The sequence below is a fragment of the Ptychodera flava genome, chromosome 20, assembly GCF_041260155.1.
Source record: "Ptychodera flava strain L36383 chromosome 20, AS_Pfla_20210202, whole genome shotgun sequence".
In the NCBI taxonomy this organism is placed as follows: Eukaryota; Metazoa; Hemichordata; class Enteropneusta; family Ptychoderidae; genus Ptychodera; species Ptychodera flava.
Genome location: NC_091947.1, coordinates 36,587,317 through 36,599,665, shown reverse-complemented (window position 1 = coordinate 36,599,665; position 12,349 = coordinate 36,587,317). Strand labels below are relative to the sequence as shown.

The 12,349-nt window shown below is 38.6% G+C and overlaps 1 protein-coding gene across 1 annotated transcript; it reads right to left on the bottom strand.

Moving 5' to 3' along the window:
• Window positions 1–822: 822 nt before the first annotated feature.
• Window positions 823–11,932, bottom strand: LOC139120850 (acetylcholine receptor subunit alpha-like). The gene is made up of 6 exons (XM_070685448.1): window positions 11,704–11,932; window positions 7,575–7,723; window positions 6,541–6,585; window positions 5,958–6,067; window positions 3,116–4,136; window positions 823–2,601 (listed from the first exon to the last, which is right to left on the bottom strand). Exons 1-6 carry the CDS (start codon window positions 11,771–11,773, stop codon window positions 2,491–2,493), a joined length of 1,506 nt encoding a protein of 501 aa, XP_070541549.1. The 5' UTR covers window positions 11,774–11,932; the 3' UTR covers window positions 823–2,490.
• Between the last annotated feature and the right edge of the window lie 417 nt (window positions 11,933–12,349).

Sequence of the window (12,349 nt, the reverse complement as noted above, 5' to 3'; positions counted from 1 at the left end):
AGCAGGGCTGTAATTGGACATACATGTGAAACGAGCATTGACTACTCAAAAGGTAGATACTATGTTTACACGAAAGCGGTCTTTGCATACCTGTGTGTCCTTTTGCATGTGAAAACACCCCAAAGATATTGACGATGAGGTATTAGGTATCTAGAAACATTTATGTTGCTAAAACCGTATCAGGCACTGATCATGCAGCTTACTGCTTAATTTCTCTATAAATTAAATCTAAACTTTATGTATGCAACTTGAAATATTTCCTCTCTCATGTGGCAATTAAATCATTCCAAATTAATTTCATCTGAATTGAATTGCAAATATGGTTTTCTAGCAGTCTTGCTCAGAAATAAATCGTATGAAAAATGCAGCTACACCGACAACTTTTTTTAGTTATAACTTTTTAAAAATGATTGGTAGTCGTTACGGTTGTTTATGTTGTCGGAAACACCAAGTAATAAACAAAGCCGGTTAAGATGATATGCAGGGACGGTGATACATGTATTTCCCACATTCCTATAATCTGTTGGCTGTTAACACATTTTGTACACAGCACACGTATATCTGTGACGATATTACCAAGACTGTTATATGACATATCTACATGCGTACTTATCGCATCAATGACCGTGTTTAAACTTCATTTCCAATTTGGTTTTTTAAGAGCACGTTTCCCATTAATTAAAATGTGTTTTTGATCTTCAGTCTGATAGTCTGAGATCATCTTGGCATTCCTCCAAAGAACGTTTACACTCCAAAGCTCTACCTCCTTCATATTTTGCTCATACTCGATCACGTCAATGTGACAAAGGAAGTTATGCGACATTCTGTTTCACTCTATGCTATCTGCATAAGTATTCTTTTTATTATATTCATTGTTATTCCAGTTTGACTCTAGGTTACAAATATCAGTTTTTCACAGAGACGTAAATTGCAGATGACTTTTATCAGTTACGTTTGCTATCCATACACTGTCACACTGTACATTCTCCACAAACAATTTCCCATTTCTTCGAAATAAGCCTTTCAACATTCAAGCTGTGGTACGGCCACAAACTGATGAGTCAATCGTCGTGTGAGTACTTATGGAAACAGTAAGTGCCGCTGGTTACGTAGAACTATGACACATCTGTGTTTTGTCTTCGGCAGCTTTGATGTCATCAATCCTTGGCTGTACCACTTCTTGAATATTGCCTTCTTCGAAAATTCCTAGTGAACTGCTGTAGAGATCATTGAAGATGTTGAAAATCTGATCACAACTTTGTCAACTCTCAAATCACATAAAGTCAAAGAGTGTCTGCACTTTATGTTAGAATGTTCGTTATATTATTCACTAAAGGAACAGATTGGCGTGTTTGTTGAAGAATGTTCAAAACAATTCGTAAAATTATGCATTACTTTGGCGTCGTAGTAAAATTTAAACGTGAAATTGAGCGAAACTCAGCATGCGACGTATTATTGCATTTACAGTTTTAAAAATAAATCCATCTCATTTAGACCATTTTCAACAATTCGGCTTGTACCGCAGAACGTCTTAAGGTGTTTTACCGTGTGGTACAGGATTTGTACACTCTTCAACAAAATCACAGATTTGTTTAGCAATGAAATGTAAAGCAAATGACCAATGACACAACTTTGATATATATTTACATCGGATTGCCGTGAGAAGCGCCCCCACAGACAGAAATCAGGACAGGTTCTTAGAAAAGCAACTGCATTTTCGTACACTTACACTCATGTGATACACTGGTACAAGGCAAAAAATCTGGAGTGGTGCAAATAAAATGATTGCAATGTTTCATTCTTCAACACAATGACGTATAGATCGCAGCGTTGCAAAGACACCCACTTGCACTCACACAATTTTGATGAAACTAGGACAGGTGTAAATACACCTGTGTTCGACAACTGTATTAATGCTTTCGTACAGCTGTGTTTTAACGAAGTATCTAGAAACGTCGATCAACAATCAAGAATCGACCCGACCTCTTTAAAAATTGAAGGCAATCTGACATTAAGTATATGACGTTTTAAATTGTCGATGTTATGACAAATATAATAAAGAATGTTAAAAATGTAACCCCGTAACAGTAGGACACATTTACTTTACGTTTTGAATTGTTATAGTCACTGTACCCAAGTCTAAGTTTTAGTGATGCTTGATTGTGCCAATACAGCAAACTTAGCTTTGAATTATTCGATTTATATGATTGTGGAGCAGTGTTAACCATGAAATTTAAACAAGGCATGTTGCACCCATTTTTCTCTTTGATTATCGTTTTAAAACAATTACATTTACGACATCATTCATTCATGATGTCACAGATAGCGTCCATAAGACACGCATGGTCGCTGTAAGGCTCCAATCTTCAAATGTCACCTTTTCGAAGCATGCTTACTCCGTTCCCAGTGAAGACGTATTGACAGACAATTTGGTGTATATTTGGTTGTTTCACGGAAGCAAATGACTGACTTTCGATTGAACGACACAGATCAATCCCGCTGGCACAATATGGCCAATGAACCGATGAACATGACAACTGAGAACACTATTAAACAGACTCTGTCGACGACGATTGCCAGGTGTTTCCATTCTTCTGTAATCTGCATAAATAAAGATAAAATGAGAGAGGATAGTCATTGAAAATGCTATTCTAAAAAGTGCACCAGCGAATTTTAACAGTGAACGCCAAAGCCCAAAGGCGCTCCAGTGTTATTTCTGCAAAGTGTATTGATAACGATTGCCTGGCTACGCATTGGCAGATAATGAGTACTTATTACAGGTGAACATTCATTTACTTCGAATTGTACATACTATTGAATGTTGATAGTCTATTATTGACACAGTAAGCTAACCCTAAACTTAGGTCACTCAATTTACCTGGCATACGTTCTGGGCGGTTAAGCCGAGGTATGACCGCAACTAACAAACAAGACATATGTCATTACTCTTTCCGTATATCTGTGTATCTGCCAATTAATTATTTTGTCGAACAGTTCTGTGTGATGTTTAATTTCACATTCGTTCGATTTTGCTCGTCATCCGTACGAGAATAAGTCTGTATGTATATCTGTTAGTACGTCGGTCCATCTCCTTGGTAACCGCAGTCTAACTTACCCTGTCGTCTCTTCGTTTTTTCTGTCTTCTCTCGTTTTGAAACTCTATGAATTGAAGAACATTGCTTTCAAGTTTATTGCTGCAACCCTTGTCTTCTGTTTCTTTCGGTGGTGACATTTTGATGTTTTCAGTGATCGTGCTCAGGTGTCCATTACTAATTATGCTTTCATTGATAAGTTGGACGTCATCTTTCCTGTCAATTTCTGAAAAGTTGACGCCCTCGACTAAAGTGTCTTTGTCTGCCGCACACGGTAGAGGTCTTACTGAATTCTTCCCAAGGTTTGTTTGCCAGGGTGGTTCATCTCCAGTTGTGAAGTTTTCGCCCAGCAGAAGATATTTTGGCAATGTTTTCAGAAACAATCGTCTTATCCATGGCTTCATAGGATACTGTTTTGAAGAGCGATGACTTACGTTTATTATAATCACGGTAACGATCACAGACACTGCTGTTACAGCGATAACAAACAACAGATAAGACCCAATCAAGGGAGATGTTTCAGAGGTAGCTGGCATGATTTCAGCTACCAGCAAGCTGAAAATGGAGAGGGAGATGAGAATCGATATAGAAATGGTGATTTTCTCTCCACTCTGCGATGGCATGTAAAATGTGAAAACGGTAAGGAACGAAAAAGCAATGCACGGGATGACTATATTTAACATGTAGAACAGTGGGCGCCGTTTAATGTGCAAACTGAATTCAATCACGCTGTAGGCTTCTAAAGGACAACATTCGTCGACGTCCAGGAACGCGTTAACCGTGCTCTGATTATCAAAGGTCCATTCAACATTTTGTATGTAGTTTTCCTTTGGCACGTAGTTTAACACTGGGCTGAGAACTATCATGTTAGCGTCGAAATCCCAAGGACCAAAGGACATCGGACAGGTCTGGTGGTCAAACGGAAAGTATGTCACATCGATGGAACACGGGCTAACCAGTTTGGCAGGCGGAACCATCCAAACTTCACCGTAATAATAGACTGTGGCGTATTTCCATGTCGGCAGAAGCTGCTGGCCATCACCACTATCGTAAGAAAACATGTACACTTGATTAAAGATATGTTTGGGCAGCGGTTTTCCAATTTCCACACTGTGGTAACATCACAGTCCCTCCACTTTGTTATCATCACAGTCCCTCCACACACTGTGTTATCATCACAGTCCCTACACACACTGAGGTATCATCACAGTCCCTCCACACACTGAGGTATCATCACAGTCCCTCCACACACTGAGGTATCATCACAGTCCCTCCACACACTGTGGTATCATCACAGTCCCTCCACACACTGTGGTATCATCACAGTCCCTCCACACACTGAGGTATCATCACAGTCCCTCCACACACTGAGGTACCATCACAGTCCCTCCACACACTGAGGTACCATCACAGTCCCTCCACACACTGAGGTACCATCACAGTCCCTCCACACACTGATGTATCATCACAGTCCCTCCACACACTGAGGTATCATCACAGTCCCTCCACACACTTTGTTATCATCACAGTCCCTCCACACACTGAGGTATCATCACAGTCCCTCCACACACTGAGGTACCATCACAGTCCCTCCACACACTGAGGTACCATCACAGTCCCAACACACACTGAGGTATCATCACAGTCCCTCCACACACTGAGGTATCATCACAGTCCCTCCACACACTGATGTATCATCACAGTCCCTCCACACACTGTGGTATCATCACAGTCCCTCCACACACTGAGGTATCATCACAGTCCCTCCACACACTGAGGTACCATCACAGTCCCTCCACACACTGAGGTATCATCACAGTCCCTCCACCACTGTGGTATCATCACAGTCCCTCCACACACTGAGGTATCATCACAGTCCCTCCACACACTGAGGTATCATCACAGTCCCTCCACACACTGAGGTATCATCACAGTCCCTCCACACACTGAGGTATCATCACAGTCCCTCCACACACTGAGGTATCATCACAGTCCCTCCACACACTGAGGTATCATCACAGTCCCTCCACACACTGAGGTATCATCACAGTCCCTCCACACACTGAGGTATCATCACAGTCCCTCCACACACTGTGGTATCATCACAGTCCCTCCACACACTGAGGTATCATCACAGTCCCTCCACACACTGAGGTATCATCACAGTCCCTCCACACACTATGGTATCATCACAGTCCCTCCACACACTGAGGTATCATCACAGTCCCTCCACACACTGAGGTATCATCACAGTCCCAACACACACTGTGGTAACATCACAGTCCCTCCACACACTTTGTTATCATCACAGTCCCAACACACACTGTGGTAACATCACAGTCCCTCCACACACTTTGTTATCATCACAGTCCCTCCACACACTGTGTTATCATCACAGTCCCTACACACACTGAGGTATCATCACAGTCCCTCCACACACTGAGGTATCATCACAGTCCCTCCACACACTGTGGTATCATCACAGTCCCTCCACACACTGTGGTATCATCACATCCCTCCACACACTGTGGTTTCATCACAGTCCCTCAACACACTATGGTATCATCACAGTCCCTCCACACACTGTGGTATTATCAAATTTACGAGTTTGCAAAGGGGAAATTTAACGCGACAAAGCTTGACTTACAGTTTCGACATGTGACAGTCATCAACACTGCAAAATTTTCAGAACCTATTAGTGTTCCAAACAGTTGATAAATTGTATAAACCTAGCGAAATAGATTCATGACATGCATATCAGCAAAACAGAATCAACACACTAACATACGCACTGACAACAGAACGAGGTCTTTGTAATGTATATCACAGATTAAGGGGGACACTGATCAAAAACACCGTGAGTACCTGTTTTCCAAAACGAGGTCCGGATACCAAAACCATTCAAAGGGCACTGTGACAAATTCAATATTACTGTAATTCGAAGGGTCCCATTGGAGGCGATAATCTGTCCAATACTGCACGGGAAAAAAACGAAAATAGAGTTCACCTATAGTAAATCAAGGTCACGGAATAATCAAATCTAGACACGTCAGAAGCAAATACAAACATAACATCGCTTAAAATTTCTCGGAAACGATCATCTCTTTGTCATACAGAGTCGTGTGACAGGCTGCAACTCAGCAAGGGATTTCATCTCACTACATTTTCATTTACAGTTGAGGTTTTGTTAGCATAATTTCACATTTTCATCGATCGTGCTACAAATAAGTGAAGATTAGGTACATATTTGGACCACTAACGCATATACAACGTACCTGTGCATAGTTAACTTCATATTGTACATCAAAAACGTACACACATCGTAACACTGATGCCGTAACATAAATGAATGTAAAAATCGGATCAATACAATTTTAACTTTATCTTAATGCATGTTCATTAACTTCTAACTGGAAAAGTGGCAAAGACATTTCTTTAGGCACTTTACCTGGTTAAGCCAAACACGAGTGGTAATCAGCTGATTTTTCTCGTCCTATCGGGAAAGGAGGAATAGAAATATTGATAGAAAGTTGTACAATATTAATGGAGACGAAAGTCACCGTCTTATTTTCAAACATAAAGGATTCTGAGACCATAGTAATTTTAATTGGTAAATTTTCAATCATCCTTCTGAAGTGCACGAAGGCAAGCCCTATAGCATGTATGCTTTTTAGATCTATTATACCGGCCTGGATACACTCTCGACAGATGCTGTGTTGACTTTGAACGAGTGACATTTTGTAAAGACAATCTTTAGAATTATCGGACATGTTACTCTTCTGTAATAACAGTATACCCGGCGATTGGATATCGATTTCAAAAAGGTTAATCAACAAACTGACACTCTACATTGTGTCTCCCATATTATGAGACCTGTATATCAAGCCCTATTACATGGTGAACATATCTGTATAGAAGTTGTGATCTCAAGTGAGTGCCCCGAAAGTTTTATCCAACTGTTTTCAAATTCATTTTATAATGGTATCTACTTCATTATTATGTCGCAGACCAATATTCAATTATTATTATTATTATTAGTATTAGTAGTAGTAGTAGCAGCAGTAGTAGTAGTACTAGTAGTAGTAGTAGTAGTAGTAGTAGTAGTAGTAGTAGTAGTAGTAGTAGTAGTAGTATTATCAATATTATTATTATTATTATTATTATTAGTAGTAGTAGTAGTAGTAGTAGTAGTAGTATTTATTAATATTATTTTTATTATTATTATTATTATTTTCAAGTTACGTCCAATAGTTGAGAGTCAAATTTCAGTCCTGACCTGGATTAATGCCAGCAATGTTGCATGGAGTACAATGAATTGTCTGTCAGGGTAAATACTAAGTATTTCATGTACTATAGGAGGAGATGAATAACATGGAATTGTTTTATGCATAACAAATTATGGAAGATACAGCTGGAAAGCAACAGAAATAGAGTAAATTCAGAAAACTCTATTCAGCGTTTGGAAAAATTAACTTTGCTCACAACATCCATTATTTGATTGACAGCCAATCCAAAGTACATCGTCAAGGGAGCATTGGTCTCGTTGAGTGGTATCACATATTTGTCGTAGTTTTGAAAGACATCAGTCTGTAATCTCTCAATTTCATCGGAATAGGTGGTGCAGTCTCCCACTGAAACCGAAATTATGAAAACGTACATTAATTTTATACCTTGCCAACAATTAGGTACTACGATGCTCACTATCACAGTAAATTTATGTACAAAGATGATATTTCAACATTATTGATATACTATAGTGGCTTGGATCTTGCAAAACTGTGACATTTATATTTACCATCTTGAGGCCCGTGTTTTTTTATTTCACGAACAACGGGCATACAGGACTCAGAGAACATTGCATATTTCCCAAATTTAGCCTTGGTTACTCAGACAACTGTGGTTATTAGCATCACCGATTAGCCGTTCTCTCGACGGTGACCGCAACAACACAGAGCTCGAAATTTCGATGTCGTTTACATGTTTCTGGGCAGCTTGGCGTTGTTCAACCAAAGCTGTGTTAATGTTTATTAACGTCCGCAACGAGGCAGCGTGTTTGATTTCACTTCAAGGAATTGTCGACTGAATTTCCGACGCGCTTTTCGAGCGTCATGTGCACCGCTGTTACCTCTTTTACAGTAAATGTACACAAACAATTGTATACTATATAGTGCTGTTTATCATGACCAGAAAAATATTACTACGACATTCTGTTGGGGTGTTTGATGTCATATGACAAGTGCCTATGGAAGCAAGACGAAAGCAACATTGAACCTCTTTGATATTTAGCAGGCCGTGTCTCTACATATTCATCCTAACATTTCACATTGTGACATGTTTCACTCCATTAGATCACGGTATTTAATCATTTCTAACAATTGACGACAATGGTTTCAGACTACGCAAGACATTTTTGTCAATGAAAGCAGCAAAATTTGAAATATTAAGTTATCATATAAATGATACTGTTGAATAATGGATTTACAATCACTTATGTTGGGTATGGAGACAAAGTAATGTTCTTGACGATTCAGGCCTGTTAAAATCTGACCGCTGAATTTTTTTTTTTTCGCGTTTGTACGGTTTATCTGTAACACAACCAAGGTAAAACACATGAACACAGCGCCGTTCCGTGAACCATACAACCGTAAAGCATTCACCAACATCTCCCGGCCAACAGATATATCGATCGACTGCCAAGATTACGTAAAGTAACTATTGATTATTTCCACAGAACATGACATGGGGATTATATGAGCTACGTAAGGTAAAGTAAGCTAACGTAAGCTATGTACATAGATGTCCACTCAAGCGGCTACATCGCCTAGAATAATTGATTGCTTCATATTATTGCGCATTCTTTACAACTTCATAGCTGATATCCATTTCGAAAATGTTTTGATATTACTAAAATTTCACTCAGTTTAATGGTCGATTTTGTTTACATTTTCAACAGTTGTAAATATTGACTGGTACCAAATTTACCTGGCTCAACCTGTAATTTCATCCAAATCTCAGTGATCATATATACAAGATTAACATATTACATATAAAGAAAGCTTGTATTCACTGGCAATTCGATCGGGCTGTATGTTTTTTGAGTAAATCATTATCATCATCATTATCATTACCATTTTCGAATATCGGATCACAATAAGTTTAACCGAGTTTTCACAAATTAGTTAAAAACAGAATTTTAAGGGAAGACAAAAAATAATAAACTTTAATACTGATATCTAAGTTGCCCTCACAATTATTGCAAATTTATGTTTTTCTATCTAGCTTCATTTTCATAGAAATATAAAATTGAAATCAAGATTGTTTTCCGATGTCAATTTTGTAAAGACATCGATTGATATGTCTACGCGTCTGTCATGAAATTAATAATCGATACACTGGTTATTTATTTTGCTTGGAAATGCCATGTGACAATATTAGTACAACACAGCTATTCATAAAATCCTATTACAGCACTCTAAAACAATAGGGCTTGAATTTCATAAGTCAGTAAGCTTACATGTCAATATTCCCTGTCATATCAAAACCAGTTTGTCGCCCAAGATTGAGTGGTATTGAGCATTTTCAGTGCCATTTCAGGGAGCATTTTTGTTCATGACAAGGGGAATATTGAGACTGTTAATAACCATGTTTAGTCTTTGCGTCTGTCTGTCTGTCTGTCTGTCTGTCTGTACTGTCTGTCTGTCTGTCAGTGTCTGTATGTATGTATGTATGTATGTATGTATGTATGTATGTATCTATGTATGTATGTATGTATGTATGTATGTATGTATGTATGTATGTATGTATGTATGTATGTATGTATGTAAGTGTATGTATGTATGTATGTATGTATGTATGTATGTATGTATGTATCTATGTATCTATGTATGTATGGCTATGTACGCATAGTAATACATGCAAATATATCCTTCCACAAAAATTCCACCGGTATTTTACGATGTTACGGTGATTGTTTTTGTCCAAATATCAGTCTCTTCTTTCAGAGAACATTTTGGGACGGCTTATTTTCAATATGTAACCTGCAGTTGCAAGGTAGCCATTCATACAATGGGATAAAACTAGTAAATGAAAGGATAAAGGAAAGTGTTCACACATTCGCTGTGTTTACAACACGAAGCTAAGAGATTCGTAGGTGAACGCAACGGACCGATATCTGTTTGTTTGTTTATAAAACTTGTCACGTGACCTTTTGTTGAACTCGATCGATTGAAAGTCGTTGCCCACAATCATTCTGTCATTCTTTGAGCTTCTAACTCACTCCTTCATAAATTTATTAATGTAGAATTGAAACCCCATCACACGAAGTGAAGAACGGATATCGAGCTTTTACCTTCAACACGATTGGAATTAATTTGGGATAATTGGATGGTGAAGTAATGCCGATCTAATCTACAAATGTAATCTCATCTGCTTTTTTTTTTACATTACACACTTGTTTTTATGAGTAATTTGCAGTATTGCAACATTCAGCTATACGGCACCTAAGACTTTTGAGAAATTTGAAAATTATGAAAATCCAGTTATCCCAAATTAGTTCCAATCGTGTTCGTCTAACACCTCAAATAGATTGAGATTGACAGAAGACGACAAACCACATGTAAATGTTTCATTATCGATCGCCTTTTCCGCTCGAACTGCAATTAAGGCCTACAGCTTGTACATTACTAGTATATACTCCTAGTCATATGGTCACATATTTGGAATCTATTTTGAATGTCTTCTCAAGAATTTTTAAACTTTGGAGTTTTGTGACTCTCGAAATGATGATACCGAATTACCAGTTGCGTTCGCAAACATGCTTTTGTGTTATCTACTATGGCGACAAATGCACAGTACAGGCAGCAAACTTGTAAATATTTTATCAAAAGGCGTATCCAAATAAAGTTCCTTCAGATAAAATTCAATCTATATTCCCCTACATGCACAAATGCGAACTGTCTGTGCGCATATGGTGGTTCTGTGTGAAATGCTATGCTCCAAACAGTTATATTTCGGACACAGATTTGTCACCTTGCGGTTGTTTCTAAAATGAGGCATTGCCATGTGGAAAGTTTAGTGGAATGCTTGAAGATTTGTACCTCAAGTTGGTTGCAAACCACGCGATGTTGATTGTGTAGTGGTCGAGAATATTTGTCCTGGTGCAGGCAAAGCGTGTACGTTAACTACAGTGGATGGGAAGCTAGGTTAGCGATAAGCCACATGAAACAACGCCACACAGTTGCATAGATTGGTAACTATCAAAAAATATACAGAATGAATTTCCAAAGTACATGAAAACATCAATTTAGTAAATACTAGTTTTTGCCGCACCTTGTCATCTTGAATGGAACTGTACAATACAAAAAAAATACAAAGTTTAGTCATGCGCTAATGCCAGAGCATAACTTTCAGTTAGGGGTTCCGTCATGCGTATTGGTATAGTTATCTTTTATCACTTTAAAAATGTAATAAAAACGTATGAATAACTTGCTATAGTAGTAATGCTACTTTTGGTAATATTACTGTTGGACGTACATGTATGACACGTGACTACAATTACAAATAGCCACAGACAAGGAGATTGTCTGTGAGACAGCGTAATTCTTCAACTCACCTGTTGACAGCATTACTACAAGCACCGTCTGTAGGTAACACTTACGGAGAACTTCTGGAAGCACAGCCATTCTAAAAATCTGATGATGGATGACCAGTACGCGGGATTACTAGATCTAACTACGGACCGCGATCTAAACCGACGAACAACAGACCCGTACAATTTCCGTACTGTCTTTGTTTGTCCGTCTCTACAACACAATTAGACTGCTGTCGGACAACCGCGGAGACAGTTAACAATGCCGACACTAATAAACTTTTCCATAAAAGGCTTTTCATCGATCGCTGCGATGACGTCTATTCATTACTTAGTTTCAACTACATTTCAGACACGCATGCCTGCCAACAAAGTGTTGACTTTATATCCTTTGGCACGCATAAATGTGTATTAGTTTCACTAATTTTGGACTCTTTCATCAGCCTTTTTGCTAGATTCGGCGGGAAAAAGTCTGTTCTCAAACCCATCTATTGATACTATCTCATCGTACATGACACGGCTATGTGTTCCCATCCTGTGCATCTCTTCACATTCATTACCATGATGGTTGGCAAAATTCAATATATATAACGTTATATAACGATGGAAAACTACAAGATATCACTTGTAGGAGTAGAAACGACACTTTATCCGTGAATGACGAGTCAAG

Coding starts and splice junctions, on each gene's coding strand:
- LOC139120850 (XM_070685448.1), bottom strand. CDS start 11,773: ATGGCTGTGCTTCCAGAAGTTCTCCGTAAGTGTTACCTACAGACGGTG. Junction 7,724..11,703: donor TGTAGTAATGCTGTCAACAG/GTGAGTTGAAGA, acceptor TTTCGGTTTCAG/TGGGAGACTGCACCACCTAT. Junction 6,068..6,540: donor CTCGTGTTTGGCTTAACCAG/GTAAAGTGCCTA, acceptor TTTCCCGTGCAG/TATTGGACAGATTATCGCCT.